Here is a 23,486-nt window from a genome sequence, read left to right as displayed (position 1 = left end):
GAATATAAAAAATGTGGGCAAGGAAACATTTCATTTAAATTGGAAATTGTTAATTACGACATGGCTATAGAATTTTTATGTAAACTTGATGATGACGAAGCAGAATCGATGGGGGTTCACCTTTTAAGATCACCCCTGGCTGCTCTTTCAAGGGATCCAGACCTGATTCCCAGCATCCATCTATACAACTAACTCACACCATCCATAGCTCCAGGTCCACAGAATCCAATACCTGCTTCTGGCATCTAAGGGTACCAGGCATGTACGTGGTACAGACATACACGCAGTCAAAATACACATACACATAAAATTAAGTTAAAAAATAAGAAAGTGATTACTTTTTAAAATTAGGCTATTAAAACAGTTTTCCTGGGCTGGGAGCATGGCTGACTTGGTAGAGGGCTTTCCCAGCTCACACAGATACCCTCAGCATCATTTAAATTGGGTATGGAGGTGCATGCCTGTAACCTCAGCACTTAGGAGGAAAAGCTGGAGGAGCAGAGGTTAAAGGTCATCCTTAGCTACTCACAGATGTCAAGGCCAGCCTCATGTACACAAGACTATGTCTACAAAGAAACAAGCAAATTACAAAACAAAGCAAGTTTCTGAAACTGAAAAATTATACTTAATTATAGGATTTGTTATTTTAATCAAAAATGCCAAAAAAAGAGAGCAAATCCAGTATTCCTTAGGGAAGAGAGAAACTCGGAATCGTGAAGGAGTAGTGTGACTGGTCCGGCTGAGATGCCATCTGGCTCTTCTAGTAAGTGATGGGAACCTCAAGAAAATGGGTTTGCAATTGCCGTGGGTGGGGATTTCACACATTGTGCCTATGAGCAGTTTGCTCAGGTGTGAGCAGTACAGACAGGAAGACTTGAGCATCAGTCCCAATTCTGAGATCTAGGTCTGGTTGATAACTTAGTATGCACTACAGTTGCAAGCATTGTTTGAAACAGCAGCAGTCGTGGTTGGAAACCATGAATTTCAAAGAACATCACACTCTAAGGTCCTCATTCTGTTCGTTTCTTGGATGTGTGATAAGACTAATGATTTTTCCTCTGAGGACTTCTGTTGACTTAGTCGTAGATGGAAAGATGCTTTTGAACACTTCAAATAGAACGCCCAACTAGGAGCAGTTTAAACTGTGACACTTCTGTGTCACAGAGCAAGTTCTCCGGAACGTGGAGGTCTTAGGACTGATGATGCAAACAGTGATGTCAGTGGTCTTCTAGTTTGTGTTTCTGGCTCTGTGATAAAACACTGACTAAAACCAAGTTTTAGAGGAAAGTGTTTGCCTGGCTTACGGGTTGTAGACCATCATGGCAAGGGAAGCCAAGGCACAAACTCGAGGCAGGAGCTGGAGCAGAGAGCACAGAGGAACACAGCTTACTGACTTGCTCTCCATAGCTTGCTTACTCTGCCCAGGGCTGGTACCACCCATAGTGGGTTGGGCCTTCCCGAATCAGTCATTAATTAAAGCAATGCACCACAGATGTGTTCACAGGCCAGCCTGATGATGGAAATTATTATCCTTTGAGGGCCTTCCTTCCAGGTGACTCTAGCTTGTGTCCAGTTGTCAGAAATTAACCAGCACAGATGCTAGTTTCAAACCTCACATCCTTAAACAAAGCAGGATGCTTCTTGGCCCTGCTGGCATAGCTCTTTGTTGAGAGTTAACAGGTTTTTCAGAGCTCCCAAAGACTTAAGCAATTTAGTTCATAATGCCCACTTCTAAAACACTCAATAGCAAAGGTGAATCACTAGGCCTGAACACATTGCTGCCTGAGAGAGTTGATTGTAATTGGGAAAGTGTTTGTAAAAAAAGGAGATAGTAGCTATTAATGGGCCAACAATGGTATCTCATAGAATCATAATAAGGTTATTATGAGAATTACCCGAGGTGTATTAATTTCATAGCATATTGCTCAATTGATGTGAATAACCCCAAGTACTGAAACTGTTCTTTGGGTTGTATAATATATGCACTTAAAATTAATTTGTCTTTTGTTAATTGAATGACTTATACAAGGTAAGTAAAATATAAGCACAATTGCTTAGACGATCATATTCAAATGTAAACAGGAGTCTTTTCTATGAAAATACAGAACTAAGTATACAAGTAAGAAAAGTGATTTTTTCCTGATAATTTATTTTAATGAAAAGAAATGGGAATCTAGTTGTGGTGACACTTACCTATAATCTCAATCAGTTCTCAGGGGCCACCAGCAGGAGTGTCAAGAGTCTGAAGCCATCTGGGTGTGATGGCACACACCTTTAATCCCAGCGCTTGGGAAGCAGAGACACGCAGATCTCTGAGTTCAAGGCCAACCTGATATACAAAGTTAATTCTAGACCAGCTAGGGTGACTCATCTCAACAAAGCAAAACAAAAAAGTTTGAAGCTAGCTTATGTCGCCAACGAAATACTCTTTGTAATTAAAGTCCCTGCCTCAAAAATCAACACAAAATAAAAAATCTATATGTGATTAATTGAAGACTACTAATAAATTCAGATAATTTAACCAAAAAGGTTTTAAGCTTTGAGGTCTAGGTTATTATATAATTGAGCTTCCCAAGGGCAGAGATTATATCTTATTGTTATAAGTGAGCAACACGTAAGAAGATGAGTGTAGCAATGATACATTTGTGTGTTTTGCCTTGGTTATTTGGTCTGCCCATCAAAGATATTTCAACTACAACTAAAATAACTGGAGTAGTGTTGTGTGCTGTGCAGTGTGCTAGGTACACAGAGATGAGAACATACAGTCCTTCCCTGTGGGAGCTCAGGCTGGTGAGGCGTAGGCCTAGAACCAGACGGGAGGTAGGTGCGGAGGCTGGGGGTGGAGGACTTCCCAGGGCTGTGCCTTTGCTGATTCTGAGAATCGATCCATTCCCTGAGATCGGGGATCATCATGGGAATTGGCAGGTGCCTGGGGATGAAGTAAAGGCAGGGAAGTGGACCTCTCTTAAGCCATGAAGCCTAAGGGTCAAGTCATTTTTAAAGGCAAATGGTGCCACATTCCTTGGTTTGCTGGAATGTCTTTTTCCCAATTAATGAGTATATCTATATTTTTGAGCCTTTCTGTGGCTATTGGTGAACCTGGTATTTTGCAACATGTGTGGCCTCCTTGTGATCTCTCTGACAGATGATGACTTATGAGTGGTATTTACCCAAGATGGCAAGACATCTACCAGGAGTGCACTTTCCTGGGGACCGGTGGAACCCTGTGGAAGGAATATTACCTAATGGGATGGTCACATTCAATCTTTATCACTTTCTGGAAATGAATAAACAGTAAGCATTCTTTTCATATAATAGCTTTTCTAAAATTGTAAGCTTTTCTAAAATTATTTCTGAAGCAGCTGTGCCTCATCCAAAAGACCAATTTTCTACCTATTTCCCTGTCACCAGTGAGATTATCTTTGTAATTAAATTGAATATCTGTGCATAAATGAGGCCAGGCAGAAATAAATGTTATTGTTCTGGGTAAAAGAAAAATAAAAACAGATTAGCAAGAACAGCAAATAAGATCTTAGCACAATCCTGAGAAATTGGAGATGTGCCTGCCTACTTGAAATCATTGCAGGTGGATCGCAAGCAATTACGGTTCCCTCCTGATCAGCACTATGGCCCCTTTTAAGTGTAAAGCGTTTTTGTTTTGTTTTTTTCAGGAATAATCACTATATAAAAATAGCATAAGCATTTCTATAAAGGATAAAACATTTTTATAAATAAGAAAAACACCTACAGTTTCTGCTAACTGAGGGTAAAATAAGAGAATTGTCAATTCTGTACGTACTTGAGAACATAAAATGATTTGTAGTTTGGGTCAAGACTAAGTGAGCCTCAGTGGTGAGTTCTAGCATCGCTTCTGTCTGAGATGCTTGGGGCTGTCCCCAGCTTGAAAAAGAAGCATTTAGATCATGTTTTGTTTTTTCTTGTGAAAAGGACTTAAAAATCTTTTTAGATAAGTTCCAGTGTCAAGTTATTCTTTGGTAGGAACACAAAGTGTGTTTTCAGTGTACTGCCGAGCCTGTCATTAGTGGCTCATGGAGTAACAGAAAGGAAATGGGTACGTACAAATGTGCTGTGAAAATGCATTAATTATATTCAGAAGTAACAAGCCAATAAATAGCATTCCCAAACTGGCATTTTTGTGAGGTCCATTTAATTCTGCTTCAAATTTTTCCAAATATTTGCTCTGTTATATCTTGTGTTAGGCCCTGGCGATAAAAACGTAAGTGAGGCTCAGGTTCAAATCCCAGTGGACCATGGTCTAGTTGGCTGTATACAGTCATATGAATATAACTAATCAGGATGTGGGAAGTTCTCCACAAGCAAGTGTGAAATGTGCCATATGTGCCTACTAAATAGATTACTTGACTATATAAGCTAAGCATTCTGGGAACATAGACAGGAAGCCATTGATTTTGCCAGTGGTTATTCATCCAGCTTATGTTAAGAAATGAGAGTTGGGATTGCAGAGATGGCTCAGCAGTTAAGAGGACTTACTAGCTGCTCTTCTAGGGGACCTAGAAGAGGACCTTGAGGACCTAGAAGACCTAGTTCAGTTCCCTGTTCCAACTTACAATGGCTTATAACTCTGGGTCCAAGGGATCTGAAGCCCTCTCCTGCCTCTCAGCCACCCTTCCAGAAGTGTACACACACACACACACACACACACACACACACACACACACACACACACACTATACACATAAAAAAGAAAAGAGAGCCTAACATACTCCAAGAACAATATTGTGGAAATAGTCGCAGCTCCCTGGGAAATGAGGCACTACAGAAAAACTGTCAAGGGCACCACTGTTGTCATTTTGATCAGCTGGCTTTGAATTCTAGTTGTTTGTATCGTAAGCTACTCATCTACATACACATCTACATGTAACCACATATATGGTGTCTTCTGTGGAAAGGATAATCCAGCTTCTTATGCCTCACGTGTCATAAGCATTTCCAACGGAATCAGTCTTACGAACTCCCAGGATGAATTTCACAGATCATGGAAAGATTCAATTTTCAAACAGTTTTGTTACAGGTCAGTGCTTACCAGAGAGAAAGCAAGCAGAGGTCCTGTGTAGCAAGAGCAGCCTCATGCAAGTGCCGTCACCGAGCACCTCACTCGAAGGGCGGATGACGTTTTGTTAGATTGAGGCTTTGTGTGGGGGAGCTGCTCAGCCCAGCTGCTCATACCCTTCTCCATCCTGGTGTCGGAACTGGAGTTTGGGCACACGTGGGGGATTTGATTCCTCATAGCATCCAGGCAGCTGCGCTCACGAGGTCAATGTATAAAAAGAGAAAGCTTAAAATAAACCAGAACACACACTAGGGCCCTTAAACGTTTTTTGGCCTCTGGCCAGGATAGAACCGCCAGTAAAACCAAGGACATCTGTGGTTCCTCAGTTTTGAGTTCTCATCTCTGACCAGTTTCTCACCTTTCACATGGCTACCCAGAGTCTAGAGACCATGGAAGGAGGCAGGATGGACGCCCTGCTAGTTTGGTAGGGCGTTGGTTCTGGTTCTTTCCAGGGTTTGCTGGTCATTTCCAAATCAGGGCCATCAGATGCTGCTGCTGGCTTCTAGAGCCTGGCTGAGCGCTGCTGCGAGCACTGCATCTTCCCAGAGGGACCTGTCTCACTGGAGGCCCAGCTGCAGGTCAGAGCCATGTGTGGCAGAGGCAGGAAGTGTGAGGGGAAATACGAAATGTAAGCTGACAGCTTGTCTTCTTTCAAAGTTAGCAAAGTCATTTGCTTTCACGTAACTTCTGATGTGCTCCTTTTTCTTTCTGCTTACCAACCACAAATAGGAAGAGAACAACTGTTGAAGCCATTTCTGTTTCCAACTTTTCTAGTAGGCTCGAAGGTTCTTAACAGTTATTCAAATCTGATTAATTTAATTCCAGCCTGTATTTATTGTGTGTTAACCTCATGCTGTGTGGCATTCAAAGTTAATGCAGGGACAGAACCAGCCACTATCCTCAGGATGCTTCTAGGGTTCTCAGGGAGAAGACTACCAAATGCAAATCATAAGCATAGAAATGACAAGAGAGATAGATAATAAAGCACAACGGACCTGTGGGGAGTAGGGTGACTTATAACTCTACCTGTAAAATAAGGAGGGTGCCAAAGAAAGCCTTTGTTGACATGTGACACAATGCTACGCCAGTGTTCCTGGTGATAAGGTCCCCTGCTTTAGCATGAGAGGCAGGAAGATTTTTCTCATACATTTCTGTCTGTTTCTTCTGCAGTTTTCTGTTTTGTTTTGTTTCATTTAGCAGTAAATAAATTTCATGCACTATACTTGGGAAAGATTTAAATAAGCCAACATGTTCACAAATGGCATGTTTCACAAATGGTGTATAAATAACTAAGACTGTGGAGTTCAAAATGACCTGTGAACTAGAAATGTGACATTTAGAGTTGTATGCTTTTCTTTCTTGGATAGAAAAGAAACATTTGTCTGCATAGGAATTCATGAAGGTGACCCAACGTGGAAGAAGGACTATTCACTTTGGCCATGGGGATCTTGTGACAAGTTGGTTCCTTCAAGGATTGTATTCAAACCAGAAGAGTGGATTAAAAGCACCAGAAGTATCTATAACTGGACTGAGGAATATGGAAGGTATGAGCAGCAGGTGTGTTTTTAAGCAAATAGCAGTTTTGTATCTCTTAAAAACAAAAAAGACTACATTTTGAGTTACCAAAGTTCTTTCTATACAGCCTGGTCTCAAACTCAGGGTCCTGCTGCCTCAGCCCCCGGTGCGGGGGTCACAGGCCTGTCCTACCACACTTGACTCTTTAGATGCCTTTTAATTTTAATGTTCAAGGTTTTTTTTTTATTAATAACATTTTCTGCCCGCAAAAGATCCTAAAGATGGCTTTCTTTCTTTCTTCTCCTTCTGTCTAGGCAATCGGGAAAGGAGGGCTTTGGGTTCCCTAGGAGTTTGATGCATGGCACCTTCTGCTTTCAGGCCATGACCCTGCATGGTCCAACATCCTATATCTTATTATGCTTTGAGTGGAAGGGACTCCTGAGCTCCCGTTAAGCTCTGGGAGGCACTCTGTTGGCCAGGACAATTTCCGTATGTGTGAACTCGCCATGCTCCTTCTGTAAGAATGCAGACACAAGTTTAGCATGTGTGTAGCTCAGTGATGCAGCACTTTCCTAATGTGTTTGGAGTGGAGTGCTCAGCCCCAGCACAAAACTGAAAAGACAGCAGCTTCTGTAAGGAAGGCTGATTTGAGAGCCCTTTTCTGTGGTTGGTTGTTTTTTATCGACCTTGTTATGTTCCTTAGGGTATTCTTCATCCCTTCCTGAGCATTTCTACATAAAGTTTACTCTTACCTATAGAAAATAATCCCATTGAGACAGTCGCCTCTGTTATCTGTTGCTTTAAATTATGAGCGATTGAGCTGGAGAAATGGTTCATTGGTTAAGAACCTGCACTGCCCTTGCAGAAGACCCAACTTTAGTTCCCAGCACCCACATATGCTGACGTCGTAACAACCTGTAACTCTAGCTCCAGGAGACCCAGCATCCTCTTCTGGCTTCCACGGCCACCTGCACATATCACCCCCTCCACACCCACACAGTTAAATAAAAATGTCTTTAAATTAATGGATTATTTAGCATCAGCTAGCCTGATGTTTATAATTCAGGTGCAAGAGGAAAGATCACATTAACAAGTGCAATGAAGGTTTTCTGAGACAGTATGAGCCAACAGCACATGGTTGTATGATTCATAAGAAAAGTTGGGAAATAGCAGTGTGCTGGATATGGTGGTGTATGTCCCAGCTTCCCATACTCAGGAGGCAGAGTCAGAAGGGTTGTGAGTTCAAGGCCACCCTGGTGTACATAGTGAAAACTACGTTTCCTTCCAATAGCTGATGGAGAATACATGAGCATATCGTCCTGTAGCTCCACTCTGCTTACACCGGTACATGGAGATTTTTAATTCTAAATTTCTTGTCTTAATTTTTATTATACATTTTTATTATAAAGTTCTGGCAGCGGTTGTTTGGCCAGAATTCTTCAAGCAGCCCATAGCCCAGCAGGGGTATAGTGCTGTTCCTCTTGACACATGCTCTTGGCTGTGTCCCAGTGTGGCCTGGCCCCACTCTGTCACCTCATAGGCCTGCAGCGTGGTCCCTTTGTCCTCTGCTTCCTTAAGGCTGGTTAAGACTTAGTAGGCACACCTATTGAAATGCCAAAGGTTTTGATGTGATCACTGTCAGTACATCAAGAGGCAGCCTGCTTCAGTGGCCTTGTAAGACTGCAAAGCAGACATTACGTGTTCGCAATGTATTGGAGCTGATGGTAGGAACTGTTTTTCTGTAACTACAGGTTTGATCCATCTTCTTGGGAGTCGGTGGCCAATGAGGAGATGTGGCAAGCAAGGTGACCCATCTACATTTTCATACTAACGTGGCAAAGAATAGCTCATGGCTCTTTTCATTCTGGGAATATGGACAAGTGGAACTAAAAATAACTTAAGGGCAACTATTTTGTTCATGACATTGTGTTGCTATGTGTACATAATGTCATCTCATCCTCAAAACCCATGAAGCTCTGTTATCTGGATTTTATAAGAACAAGGTGGATGGATTTCTGAGGGCACTTACTGACGTGATGGAATCCAAAGCTCGGTATAATCCTGAGGCACTCCTCTCTCTGATACTTGTGGTCCAGCTAGGCCAGGGGATGTAGGGGAGATGGGGTGGAATTGAGCACTGAAGCCTTGCTGCATTTGTGTCGTGCTAGTCTGCTATTAAAACATCAGTTAGTACTTACCAGAAGCCAGACCCTGTGCCTGACCAGAGCTATACCTGTCTCAGAACACTCATGAAGAGATATTGTCCCTTATGTGATGGATGCTATACTCTCCTGTTGTTCAGCAGGTCAAGGCACTTGTCAAGCCCAATGGCCCGAGCTTCATCCTTGGAATTCACAAGTTCTTCTCTTGTCGACACATTTGAGATATGCCATGCAGTTTCACACAGATACAATGTAAATAAATGCAAAAAATTAATAAAAACAATACCAGTAAATTTTAGCCAAAACATTAGTACAGAAGTCCTAAGCCATACAGAAAGGTGTCCCTCATGTATATGCAAAAATATATTGATGCCCCACCTATTCCAGAGATTATGTTCTAAGAATTGACTTATGGTATAAAGCATTTACATATGCTTAAAGATCTATTAAGAATTATGTGGGACTGGAGAGATGGCTCCGTAGTTTAGAGCACTGACTGCTCTTCCAGAGAGCCTGGGTTCAATTCCCAGTAACCACATGGCGGCTCATGGTTGCCTGTAACTCCAGTTCCAGGGGACCTGACACCCTCACCCAGACATACGTGCAGGCAAAACACCAATACACATAAAACTAAAAAATAAATAAATTTGAATTACAAAGAAATATAGCTCCTTGGGCCAGCAAGACAGCTCAGCAAGTAAAGGTGTGTCAGTGTGAGTCTGATCCTTACTGCCTTGTGGTAAAAAGGGAAAACTGATTCCTGCAAGTTGCCCTTTGACCTCTATATTTACACTGTAGCACATGCAGCCCTGTGTCATACCACCACACACAAAAATAAATAAAAAAATTTAATAGTAACGTTTTTAAATAAGTATAACTCCAGTATAATTACTACTAAATAGCTGTATATAGTGTGTGCCAGCATGTTTGTGAAAACAGTAGAAAATGGCCTAAGTTGCCAGCCTAGTTACAGGGACAAATACTTGCATTGAAGAACTGGTCAAAGCTGCACTGCACAATTGTTCATTGTGATTGAATGTGGGAAAGCCTGGGAGATGGTTATATAAGAAGAAAGCAGGTATTGCTCTAATTCAGGCAGGTATTGCTCTAATTCAGGCAGGTATTGCTCTAATTCAGGCAGGTATTGCTCTAATTCAGGCAGGTATTGCTCTAATTCAGGCAGGTATTGCTCTAATTGTGTGCTACATACAATTTGGATGTTGGTGTGTTCAAAGAGTCCAGACACTTTTGAGGAACTGGTTGCACATGACACAAGCTGTTGTGATGGGCACCTTCAGTGGTGCCCTGACAAACCCAGCAAGTGCCCCTGTCCCTGACTACTCTTCTGTAACAGCGATACATGCCTGTAGGAACCCTACAGTGATGACATGACTTTCTCGCCAAAAGCTTCAGCGTTGAGTGTGAGCGCTGTGCCTCAGGGGGCTTTTGGATTGCTGTTGATTCAGAATAAATTTCCATGCACGCAAGAAAATGAAGAATGCACAAGAAAGGAATTTTATGCTGTGGTAGGAATCTAATGAGAGTTCTTCCTCCCATCTCCAGGATGAAAACACCGTTCTTCATCTTTAACCTGGCGGAGACGGCCAAGGTGCCTCCAGACGTGAAAGCCCAACTCTACACTCATGCATATAAAGTAGGTCTCAGTTTTGTTGACGGGCATCCTGGGAGGTAGAGGTGACTACGGTGGAGACAGCGTGTGGGACATCAGTTTTAGTCTCTGGTGCCCAGCTTATCTTGAGCATTATAGAGCAGCACATATGGGGAAAATATTCAACTTCCAATTGCGTCATAAGCAGGCTTTAAGGTCATGGTAATCAGAATAACATCCCCATCCCATCATGCTTTCCCACTACTGTCTGTGGCAAAAGGCACTCTAAGTATGGTTGAGTTAAAGGACTTGAGATCGAGCTTATTCTGGGTTAGCCAGTTGGGTCCAGTATGATCACGGGGTCTTATAAAAGGCAGAGCAGAAAGAGGGAAGAGATTTGGGGTGGTATCCACTGGCCATGGAGATGGAGAAAAGGATGTGAGTTATAGCAGCAGAAGATTCTGGAACCTAGAACAAGTTCTGCAGCACACCAGGAGTGCATCCCCGCTGATGTCTCAGCTGCTCACCCCGGGTGCAGGATGGTGAGCCTGGGTTGTTTTTAGCCTGTGTCTGTGGTTCTTCATTGCAGCACCAAGAGGAAACTAACATAATAGCTTTACTAAAACAAGTTCTGCCATGTCACCGTCATCCTGACCGCTTGTGAAATGATAGGCCATGGCTGGTAGAGGAGTCTTGAGGACAGATAAAAGCCACAGAGAGAGTCTGTCTTCTGACTAGCCTTGGGAAGCCCAACACCTTCGCCATGGCTACTCCCTCCTCAGGAAAGGCACGCAGAGGAGAGGCTTGTGATAGCACTGTTTTGACAAGGCTCTGGTTTCCTTTGACTTCTAACACTGCAGACATAGCCAGTTGGCCATGTATAAACATATATCCTGGTAAGGCCTGTGCACACAGAGCTCAGGCCCTGCATACATGAGCAGCCAAATTCCTGTCTCTTTGCATTGCTAGGCTTCTACTCAACCAGCACATTTGCTGCTGAGTTAAATCAGCATGGTGCCCAATTGGCATGGCTTATTCTGCTCCTAACTTTTGAACATTAACTCACTTTTATCCATTTTTCACTCACAGCACTTACTGAATGCCTGCTAGATACCATATACTGTTAGATACAGACTTGTCTCTGCTATCACAAAGGTAGCAAGCTACAGAAAGGATGTTGAGGACGATCTACTCTGTAGTCACAGATGAGTCTCATGTGTGCTGACAGAAGTGCCATGGGGCTCAGGGAACTGAGCCTGAGTGCTTGGGAGAGATGTCCTGAGGTGCCATGCTGGAGTATCAGGATGAGCTAGTGACAGGAGGGAGGTGGGGCCGGAAGGAGGCAGCCCCGGGGCAAAGGCAGAGTCCTCCCAGGAACCGCACTCAAGGACAGTGAGAGAGTTGATTCTGGAAGGCAGCTAAGAGGGTCAGAGTCTAAGCTCATTCCAACATAAATGTCAGCTGTGAGTCACCAGTGTGAAGGGAAAACTGTTCAGGGAGAAACTTGAAGACAGATGGAGTTTTTACATCTCCAAGGGACAGTCACAGGCTGGGAGTATCCATTTGGCTGCTCTGGAAGGGATGGAAAAAGATAATACAGTTGGTCCATATTTTCTACATGATATTGTGAACACACCCCCTAATTCAAATGCACTGTATGGTCTGTCCTCACTCTACTGGGACACTCCAGTTAAACAGTGCTAATGTGAGGTGAAGTTCCTAAAGAAGGAGGCATCATGTTCCTCTGTGCAAACTATGTCCTCTTACCTGTTCATTTGTTAAATGTTGATGCGTTCCCTCTGGAAAATTCGTTATGAAAACTCTAGACCACTGGAAAGATGACTCAGTAGATAAAGGCACTTGCTAACAAGCCCGAGGACCTGAGTTTGATGCCCAGAACCTACGTAGTGGAAGGAGAGAACCATCTCTCAGAAGCTGTCCTCTGATCTCCACATGTGCACCATGGTGCGTGCGCACGCGCGCGCGCACACACACACACACACACACACACACACACATAGGCACGTGTGCACATACACATGCATGCATGCACGCACAATCAATAAATGTTTTAATTCTACTTGTATCAATTACTACTGCCTCTGCAATTGGGCAATCAAAATTCCGTGGTTCTGTGGTCAGTGTTGTGGCTGAGAAAACGGTCAATTGTAGGGTGTTGGGAAGATTTCCATCGTTGCCCTCTCAGGGGATCTCTCAATTGTGTTGTGCCAGTACATTTGAGAACAATGGAATTGTTTGGATTAAATTGTTGCTAACACTACTGTTCTTCCATGTAGAGAAAAATCCATATTAATAATGTGAAACAGAAGTTTAATTCTGCCAAGTCCTTTTTCTACACTGTCTATTAAAGACAATTTTTTTTTTTTTCCAGCAGCTAAATTTAGAGGTTTAGCCGCTCGGCCTGTTGAGTAAATAGCTTTCCTCCAGTTAGAACTAAATCCTTTCCCAGAACATCTTTCTGGAGGAAGAGCACTTTGTCCTGACACAGTGTGTCTTGGGGTCCTGCAGTATCCAAAGCCCCAGAAGCAGTTTTAGATGAAGCACATTTGCCTCCTGCTACTGTAGTAATTACGTAGCATCCCTGTATTTTCTGCATGGCCTGGCAATGATTAGATTTTTACCGTAGGCTGCTTGGATTTTTTTTTCCTTGTGTTATTAATTCCTCTCTGTTTTCTGGTTTTGAAATGAGACAATCTGTCAAGATAACAATGGAGTGCCAACATTTGCTGTCTTCCAGCTTTATAAGGAGATAGTGTACTTGCAAGAGGAACACCCAGAGAATTGGCACAAGAACTACGCCATCGCCTGCGAGCGGGTGCTGCGCCTCCCAGGCACAGACGCAGAGCCTGAAGTCCTGCTGTCTGAGGCTATCAGACACTTCCACCTCTACACTCAGAAAGCACAGACTGACCCACAGCGAGCAGACATTATAGCCGCCCTCAAGCACCTCAGAAGAGAACTGCAGAGTCTAAGAAACACAAAAAAGGTCTGAGCCAGCAAACGATAGCAGCCTGCTCCCTGTTCTGCTTCCGGAGTTGAAGGTCTAAGTCCAAAAACTTTCCTTCAAGGAAAGAAGCTGTGTCAAAAACGTAGAAATCTCAGTTATCTCCTGGATATAAGTAATGTGTACAACAGAAACACGTTAATGGCTAAAGTGTACGCCTTATGCAAAATTGTGTTTATCTCATGTTGTCAAATTAGCATTTCCTTGAGAAGCGTTCAGAAACACCCGCAGTCTTCATATACCAGCTGTAGGTTCTAGAAGAGAAGTAGCTGTCTCCACAGACCTAAAACATTTCTGAGTCTTTTGTGGTCTGTGATTATTGGGATCCATTTACAAAGATATTCTTAAAATACTTGTTCCAGACCAAAGACATTTTCCATTTCCTGCAAGTGTGATGGTCTCTAAAAACAATTCTCGTTATACCTCATTAGAATTCCTTTTTTCTCTAGTTAACTATAATTATTAGAGTCTGAAACTTTATACTTTATACCAAGTATGGATTTTTAAAAAAAACTTTTGAGTTTTATCATCTTCATTCTGCAGTCACTGAAAAGGAAAGCTAATTTCATGTTTGCTTATTTCAGTTGCAGAAATAGGCAAATTAAACAGCGTGTAACGTGTCCTTAATTAATTTCATATTTATGTTTTACTGCTATTTGGATTCACAGATCTAGACCCAATAATTAGTAGGTAGCCGGCTGCCCAGATGCACAAAGCGGGGTGGGCAAGAGGGGGGGGAAGTTGTTGAATAAATTCATTTTTGTTACAGGCATCTTTTATACATATTACTAAAGGGACGTAGTAAGAAACGCAAATAATAATAGTTCTTTATTTTATTATGACAGTTAATTAATAGCAACCTGTTTTAATGAATAAAGTCACTCAGAGTCCTTCAGCACTTCCTAAGTAGAGGCCAGAATCTGTAGGGATTCTTTCCCCCGATTGTATAGCTCCTAGACTCCAAGCACTATATAGGCCCCTGTATAGAAATGCTCCCTAATGAAGAGGGAGGGCTAGAAGCTGGTCTGCATTCAAAGATCACTGGTGAGTCATTCAGCAAGCAAAGGCCCCTTACCAGGAATAGTCACAGTTCCGTGGCATTGTACTAGCAAAAGGGTCTGATCAAAGGTCTCCCGTGGAGCTTGTATGGTTCCCTTTCATACCACGACCATAATTAAAACCACTAATTCTCTTTTAAAATGCTGCAGGATGCCATGTAGGCATCTGTCTGGAGTGTCCTTTGTGATGTCATAAGCTGTTAAGGACCAGTGCCGAGGGCTTTTGAGTGAAATGCCAGTCATGAAGGTGCTTCAAGACAAGGGTGCCTCTAAAAGCTTGACAGGGCCTTGACTGCACAATTCGAGCTGAATTTGCCCCTTGTCAGCTGCCAGTAAATAAATCTCAAAGGGGGAAAAGCTGAAGTTTCATTACCTGATCCATGGGGCTTTGTTGGTTTTGGCATCACACAGGGGAAGCTCTTGCCCCTCCATTCTCTGGGTTTGAAGATGTCCATTGGAGCCTGCAGTGCCTGGACAGGGTTCAGAGCGGGGCCTTTTGAAGAGTGTCAATAGTTGTAACAGTTCAGCTGTTAGGAAGACAAATACATGGAGGAGCTCATTAATCCGCTTTTGGCTCTCGGTGCCTTTTGCCCTTTCATCGAAGCCTTATTAGGCTCCTGCTCATCTTGAACCAGAAAAGCTGAATTGAAGTTGTTGAGGACTAATTGGCAGAGACTTTAATCATGGGCCAAGAACTTTCACTGACTTGAAAGTAACTTCTCCACAGGGAAGAGCCAGAAACCTGGTTTACCTTAAAACAAAAACCTGTTGGAGCTCAGTGTGGTGTGAAAATTGAAGGAAGCATCGATAAATTGTCTAAGTCTATCCACTCGAAAAAATTATGTAAGATTATGATTTTCACTTTTCTGGGAGACAACAAAATTCAAACATTTCTTACAAGTTTTTATTAATTCATTAAAAATTTTGTGAAAGTATGTGGTGACCAAGTTTGTTTCTGAACATCCGGCTCCACGTGGGATGGCTCACCTGAGACTCTACATGTGCATGCAGTACATTCAGACCCTCATTAAAAGGAGCGCTTTCTGTCAGTGGCTTTACGAGTGAAGAAAGGCCTCTGTAAGAGCACCTGCCTTTTAAATGTGTGTCAGCATGTAGGCCTGCCAGCTTCTGAGTGAGTTTCAGGCAGCATGTGTGTTATTTGGTATTTGTGCAGCAGTGACTTCAGACCACTGTCTTTGACAAACCAATAATATGTAGCCTGTGACACAGAAAGTCACAACTCCTTAAATTTCTTAAAAACCATTGGGAAATGAAAAAATGAGGAGCTAAGATTTAAGGTTGGTTAGTTTGGTTGGCCTTCATCCCCCATCAGTGGCTTCCAAGAATCCTCTCCTTTCTCCTGAGAGAAGCTGACGTTGCTTTTCCTTGCTTCTCTTACTTTCCCTGGGCTAGAGCCTAACATCATAAAATTAGACACAGGGCTCCTCTAGTCCAGTACTGAGGAGGTGTGGAGGAGATGGCTTCTCATGCAGGATTTGGCCAGCGTCCCCCTCACAGTGTCCCTGGAGTGCTGTGGCTTGGCAGGTTGACAGGAACCCCACAAAGCCAACTTCTGCCTGGAGTTTAGCCTGAGGAGCAAGTGGGAGCCGGCGGAACTGTCTGTCTCCACACTGCAGTGCCCTGCTGCCTGAGCCTGAGGCCAGCCCACACCAGAGGGTCCAGGACGAGGCATCCTAGCTTCCATGTCGGCTAGCAGAGCAGCGAGCGTGGCTTCCATGTCGACTAGCAGAGCAGCGAGCGTGGCTTCCATGTCGGCTAGCAGAGCAGCGAACGAGTCCCACTTTCACCCTTCTCTGTCCTTTGCTGGGAGTGTGCACAGTTCCTAGGGTTGATTTCCCTAAAAGGACCTTTACTGTGTATGGTTCTGTTACTCAAAGTGTAGCCAAAATAAAATTGTCACTAATGTATTACTTTGAAAGCATACAACAGACTTTGCAAATGTTATTTTGCTGATAGTCTCAGTGTTTTCTGATGATGAAGCTATGATGTTTAGCCATTAAGAGATTTAATTAAAGCCAGTTTGGGGAGGGCAGGTTATTATACTCTGCTGGTAATTTGATGTCATCAGATTAGGATATGAAGAGTAGATTCCTAAATTTACATATTAAAGTCAAACATTGTGACTCCTTAATTGTACTTCCCAATAATATCTGTCAGCAGTTAAAATGAGTGCCTTTAATATTCAGGAAAAATTTTCAATTTCAGAGGTTAAAAATGAATCCTATTATAGCCAATCCTTTTGTTTTATTTCTGATATAATTTTATAGATGCACTATCATCGGGTAATAAGATTCTGAACTACTCAAATGCTATGGCTAGGTAAAGAAAATAATTCCAGACAGACCCCTAAGAGATTCACACGATTTTCATTTATCCTCAAATTTTGTTGTGGATGCAAAATCACTCTTAAGCTTATATGCCAAATAAGTGATGTTTCCAAGGATGCTGGGAACATTGAAAGCCAAGATCTTGGCCCAGCATTGCAGCGCAAACAAGGAGTGGAGGCTTAGCTGTGCTCATGCTCAATGAAGACGTCATTGTCAGGACTCCGAAGGCCTGTTTGATTTGGATCAGCATAGACGTTATCTTTGAAAGCCCAAGGAGCGGTACAGTGTGCTTACCTGGGGTACAGGGAAGCAAACCAACCTGGGTATATCTTGACAGGGTTGCTTTGTTTTTTCAGCAAAAAAGAAATAACTCTTCACCAACACCACATGTGTTAGAAGGATTAGCTCATGCTGTTAAATCATAACTGGTGGTTGGTGGGAAGGGCAGATAGAAGTCCTCAAACCATGAATGTGAAGTGTTGTGGGTAAAGACTACAGAAAGATATTTTGAAGGTGTTTAAAACTGTCAGTTGCTAAGATTGCCTCATTTCAAAATAATGGTCAAAAGACCAGCATGTAGCTCAGGGCTGCACTCCTGCCCAGCGCTCAGCTTACAGGGTCCAAACACACCTGACCCTTCTGTCCATGTGCCATGGCATGAGGACATCTTAAATTCAGGTGTAAACAAAAATAGAGAACTAAGCCAAAGCCAAGAACCCATCCTCTCATAACTGAGTGGTTTAGAATTGTTGCGTCTGCTGTACAGAGAAGTTGAAATCAATAGACCAAACGTAATACAGCCCAGCTCCCTCCACTCAGGTCCAGTTCTGGAATCAAGTCTTCATGTTGGTATATGTTACATATTATAAACTAATAATATACATTGCATATTTTGTCCTTTTTATCGAAGTCAGCATCTATTCGTAAGTGTTGCCTTAAAGGGATTATTTTGAAAGAAAATCTGTTATAGTAGAAATTTTATTCAACTAAATGAAATATTACATAGCTGAACTGCTGGAAGTATTCTTAATTAATACCTGTAGTTGTTGCTCATCTGTGAAAGTCTGTGCTAAAAACTAAGGAGATTACTGTCTGGGAAATTAGACCAGACTTCTTGAGCCTGATGAATTGCCCACTACCTGGAACTTATCATTATACCCACAAGTACCATGAAAGACTAGAATGTCCCATGATACTAGTATAACAAGTCTTGAACCCCAAATCTGCAAGAGTGGAAACATTGAAGATTTTGAGGACCTGAATCATCTTATTGTGTCTTCCCTCAAAATCAGCTTTGAAAGTAGAAAGGAAACATTGCAAGATTGTTGTATTTGTAATAGCAGTCTTAAACATAATTCTTTATTGATCTTTTGGGAATTTCATTCATGCACCCCAACCCCACCTACCTTCCAGTCCCTCCATACTCATCCCTCATCCTACAGCATCCCCCCAAAGATAACCCCCACAGTTAAAAACAAAGCAAGCAAGCAAACAAACAAACAAAAACCCACATAGTTCCTTCCTCTTTCCCGCCTCTCCAACACTTCCATGCATCCTGGTGGCATTTGGAGCTGAGGTGTGTCATGCAGGATACCCTTTTGTCCATCAGCCCCACCAATACACAAGACCAAGCACCCTTTGTAGTTGCTTTAGTGATAAGGAACTAAAAATGCCTTTTAAGGAATTTCTCAAGTGGCAGGTGACCCTTTCATCAAAACACTCAGTTTCTTTTGGTTGAAGAGTTAAATCAAGCAGGTAGAAGGAAGTTTTAAAATAATGGAAAGATGGATGGTTGGATAGATGGATGGATTGACTGACTGGGGTCTAAAGAGATGGCTCTGAAGTTAAGAGCACTTGCTCTTGCAAAGGACCTGGGTGTGGTTCCCAGCACCTACAAGGCAAGTTGCAATAATCCATAATTCCAGTTCCTGGAATCTGATGTCTTCTTCTAACATCCCACGCCAGGCAGGCACATGGTGCACTTGCATGCATGCAGACAAAACAATCATACACATAAAAATAAATCTTTAAAAATATTTGCATAGAGAAGAACAGAAAACCAAAGTTCATTATAAAATAGCGTGGCTCCTTATGGAGAGGGCTCCTGGGTGGTGGTTCTTATTCAGCTTGCTGTGGTTTAAGTCATAGCATTTTCATTTTCCATGACTTGTCTTGACATCACTGTTTATCCTTCAGCAATCAGAACGTGAACCACTAACCTGTGCACTTAGCTGCCTTGCGGGGAACAGTCTCTCAGTGTGCAGGGCTGTATCTAGCTGGAGCATCTGGGTCTTAAAGTTCACACAATAAGAACTGACCTGTTTCCCGATGAAATGAGGGAAAATATCAGAAAGCATGAGGGAGGAGTATTTCTTAAAACTCCGTTCATGTTGTGTATATGCAAATGGGTATGCGTAACATCATACTAAATGTAGGGATAATACATCATACTGAATGTGTAGCTGGTCTCCCAGCACTCAGGAGACCAGAAGATTCTTCTACTTGAGTTTGAGGCTAGCCTGGGCTACATATGGAAGACACTGCCTTAGAAATAAGAATAGAGTCTGTTTCTTTTAAGGGTCATTAAAAAGTAATTATGTTTCAAAGATACTGGCTTTGGAAAACCTAATGCCAGAATGACTTGTAAGGAATCACTGAATACAGACTACCATAGCTTCTCTATCCACCTAAACCAGGAGTTTAATCCCAGCACTAGGGAGGAGGCAGGAGAATCACCAAGAGTTAGAGGATAGGCTGGGCTATGGAGTATTCTAAGCCAGCCTGCACTAGAGTGAGACCCTGTCTCATAAAAACAGAAAGGAACTTGGGTGGAGAAAGTTTCTTTCTCCAATACTTCTTTTAATAAATGTTTATGATCCCAGCACCACAGAAGCAGAGCCAGAAGGACTCCTGGGTCTGGCTGGCCCAGTCTAATCAAATTGGTGAGCTTCAGGTTTGGTGACAGATACTGTCTCAAAAAAATATGGTGAATATCAATTGAGAAAGACACTGGTGTCAACTTTGGCCTCCATCCACTTACAAGTAGCACACACACAAACACACACATATTCACAAACATAGGCCTATAGTAAATAGATGGCTTGGTTAATGTCACTTGCCTAAGTAGCCATGAATTTGGAAGCAAAATATGAGCTAGCTGACAGTCTGGGAATCTTCCCACAATGAAATGAAACCAGCTGCATCCCACCACCATTCTGTGGCTCTCAGAAGCCATCAAACGTGCAGCTATATCTAAATCATAATTAATTTTCCCAAAGCTAGTATGTGAAATCAGAGTCCCCTTGTCACAGGAAATTAAGATCCATACATGAACTTCTTTCTCTGGTCCAACCTTCCAGCGTAATTTCTTTTCCCTCTTCTTTTAGCAGGACTGGATGTATCCCTGGCTTTCCCCTGAAAATTTCCCTGCCCATTCTGGATTCAGGAACGCATACCCAAACAGAAAGAGTTCTGGCCAGGCAGTGGTGGTACATATCTTTAGTCCCAGTACTCAGAGAGGCCTGGTCTACAGAGTGAGTTCCAGGACAGCCAGGGCTACACAGGGAAACCCTATCTTGGGGGGAGGAAGGAACGAAGGAAGGGTTCTGTATGATAAGAGTCACTTTGAAATCCAGGGACTTATTAGCATAAATTATGCTCCAGCTGACTTAGCAGCTGGGCGTTAAATGTTGGTCTTCTTTAGATTTATTTCCCTCGCCTAAGCCAACTTCAAAACATAGTCATAGTCCTGTTTGCAGAACATGCCCCAACTCCACAGAATGTTCATTTAGTTGGGGGTTTGGCTTTGCCCCTGGTAGCAGAGAAAAGGAGCATCCTGAGCTGGCATTTATACTGCTGGTTGGTTCAGCCACTGCACTTAAAATGCTAGAGACTAAGCAAGATGGCCCACCATGCTTGCCACACAAGCCTGCCCTGGGTTCGATTCTTAGAGCTTAGGTTAAGGTAGAAAGAGAGAATCAACTCCACAAAGAGTTGTCATAGATTTCTGCACACATATTATGGCATGATTGTTTCTTTCTCTCTCCTCTCTCTCTCTCTCTCTCTCTCTCTCTCTCTCTCTCTCTCTCTCTCTCACACACACACACACACACACACACACATCATACACATTCATAATATTAAAAATAATACATGTTTAGCTTTTTTAAATGTTTATAGTCTTTAACCTTTTATCTGTATGAATGTTTTTCCTGCATGTATGCATGCATGTGCCCGATACCCAAGGAAGTCAGAAGAGGGTATCAGATTGCCTGGATATGGAGTTAAGGATGGTTGTGAACCACCACGTGGGCGCTGGGAACCACATCCCAGGTCCTCTGCAAGAGCAACAAGGGCTCCTAACCACTGAGCCATCTCGTCAGCTCCACAAGCCTAGCTTCTTAATTACAAGCCAGTTCCATGTGGTAAGAATGTTATTTCCAAATTTGCCTGGGTTTTACATACGGTTTGTGACAAGTAGAATAGTAAGACTATTATAACCATAGTCTTGGTAACACTGGTCACTTGTTAAATTGCCTCAGTGAGCACTTCAGTTTTTTGTTGACTCAGAATTGGAGGTAATTTGACCTTTCATCTTTGGGAGGAGAGTAACTTTGGTGCCTCCCATGAAATTGAGAACTCCCCTCTGTAACCATGCACACTGTACTTTATGTTTCCTGTATGTTTGATAAAGACATAAAGCTAGCCTACTGCATAGGGCTAGCCTCTAGTAACACAGTATTTCTCCTCTCGATTGTTCTCTCATGAACAAACCAGTACTTGCTTAATAGAGCCCAATTCTGTTGAATATTGTGAGCTAATCTGTACCAAGAAAAGATATGGACTCCTATAAGAATAAATCCAAACTGGAGTTTTATTTCACAGTAGTCTCCTTAGATCCCACAATAATAGTGCTGATGTAGTTAGATGAATCCCGTGACTTGCCGGCAGTTTTGATGGAGACTCTATTCTTTTTAATGGTGCACTTGGTTTGAGAAAAAGATCTTCAAAAACACCTGTCTCACCCAGAAAACTTCCATAGCCAGGCCATGTTTCCTGCGGGCAGCCCCTGTGATGTGTTAGGCGAGGCGAAGCTTCTGGCTCATTCTGACTACTGCTTGAAGATGCATGTGCAATGGTGTGCACTGATGTGTTCATGGTGCCTGCACTGGAGCCAAGCACGGAAACCTAATCCTTCCCAGCTCCCCTGTTCCCAATCCCACAGGGTGAGCTGTTCTAGAAAGCACAAGCCTTTCCTGGAACTGCTCTAGAAGCAGCACAGCCGGCAGCAGTTGGAGCTAGACTCCCAGCTCCCCGCCTGGGAGCAGTTTATTCCAGCTCTGTGTGTTTTGATTCCCTTCTCTGTGGAGTGGAGCTTGAGTAGACGCCACAGCGGGACTGTGGGGATCCACGGGGTTTTGCAGTTCTGTGCATACAACTGCTCAGAGTGTTGGCTGCCTTGCTGGCTATTAGTGAAAACGGTTATTTGTTTTATGTCTCTTAGTAACATGAGCCTTCCCATGGCTAGGTGTGATGGTGAGTCGGAGGCCAACCTGGGCTATAGAGCAAAACCCATCTTAAAAACAACAACAACAAAAAGGCCTCCTAGTACTTTACTTCTCGTGGATTTAAAAATATACTCATTAAATAGAAATGTGTACATGGGTTGGGGGCTGCCTGCTCATGTGTGTGTGTGTGTGTGTGTGTGTGTGTGTGTGTGTGTGTGTGTGTGTGTGTGTGTGTGGAAACTAGAGGCCAGCCTCAAGTGTTGATTCTCAGGAGCCGTCTGGGACTTGGGTCTGTCACTGAGGCTGGCTGGCCTGCTCCCGGGGATCTGTCTGTGTCCCTCCAGTGGTGCGGGCTATGCGTGTGCAGTGTACCCAGGTGCCCAGTGTTTTACAGGGATGCTGGGGGTCAAATCAGGTTGCCATGCATGTGTGGCACGTGCTTTACCCCCGTGTCATCGCCCCAGCTCCGGGCGGAAATGGTTAATGAGTCAATTTACATTGCAGTGAGAATTATAAATAATGTTGTTGAAGTTTTGTAGATAATTGGCAATCATGAGAAAGGAACCAATATCACTGGACAAAGAAATGAGACTAGTCACCATGAGACAGGTCTTGCATGTGTGTAAGGATAAACACACGGGGGGGGGGGTGTATGTGTAAAAGCCATGTTTATGATTTATTCCACGCGGTCCTATTTATTCCCATGACTACCCTTCTCTGACAGCCGTTTCCCAAACCATGGGCTGCGAGAAGGAAACCTCGCATGGCCATTCTTCCTCTCTCCCTGTCTCGGAATTTGCCATCTATATGTTTGATACTGTTCAGTTCCCCACAGATGATGCGGATTCTCGGGCTAAGGGACCTCCCAGAGGACAGTTCTTCTGTCAGGACACCTCACATATGTGCAGAGTTCACCCAGGGCCAGAAGCTCCAAGCCCTATGCACGTGGCCCTTGCTAGGCTCTCACACCCAGCCTGAGGTGAGGGCCATAGACTTCCTAAACAGGGAAGCGTGACGTGCCTGAAAGTGAACACTGTGCTCGTTCACTCTTTTTTGGGGGGAGGGGCGTTAGAGACAGGCTTTCTCTGTGTAACAGCCCTGGCTGACCTGGAACTCATTCTGTAGACCAGGCTGGTCTCGAACTCAGATGGATCCGCCTGCCTCTGCCTC

The 23,486-nt window shown here is 43.2% G+C and overlaps 1 protein-coding gene across 2 annotated transcripts in view; it reads left to right on the top strand.

The window, feature by feature from the left end:
• The window catches only part of Tmem260 (transmembrane protein 260), a 63,595-nt gene extending 47,192 nt beyond the window's left edge, over nucleotides 1-16,403 (top strand). For both annotated transcript variants that reach the window (XM_021222779.2, XM_005085737.4), the window contains exons 12-16: nucleotides 3,146-3,294; nucleotides 6,460-6,636; nucleotides 8,359-8,412; nucleotides 10,333-10,423; nucleotides 13,137-16,403. In XM_021222779.2, the coding sequence (XP_021078438.1) occupies nucleotides 3,146-3,294; nucleotides 6,460-6,636; nucleotides 8,359-8,412; nucleotides 10,333-10,423; nucleotides 13,137-13,391 (726 nt within the window). In that variant the 3' untranslated portion in view covers nucleotides 13,392-16,403. The remainder of the gene's footprint in view (nucleotides 1-3,145; nucleotides 3,295-6,459; nucleotides 6,637-8,358; nucleotides 8,413-10,332; nucleotides 10,424-13,136) is intronic.
• The last annotated feature ends 7,083 nt before the right edge of the window (nucleotides 16,404-23,486 follow it).

This window comes from Mesocricetus auratus, unplaced genomic scaffold (genome assembly GCF_017639785.1).
Source record: "Mesocricetus auratus isolate SY011 unplaced genomic scaffold, BCM_Maur_2.0 Super-Scaffold_100048, whole genome shotgun sequence".
Taxonomy (NCBI): Eukaryota; Metazoa; Chordata; class Mammalia; order Rodentia; family Cricetidae; genus Mesocricetus; species Mesocricetus auratus.
Note: the sequence above shows the minus strand (reverse complement) of the source record. Positions and strands in the feature narration are given on the sequence as shown.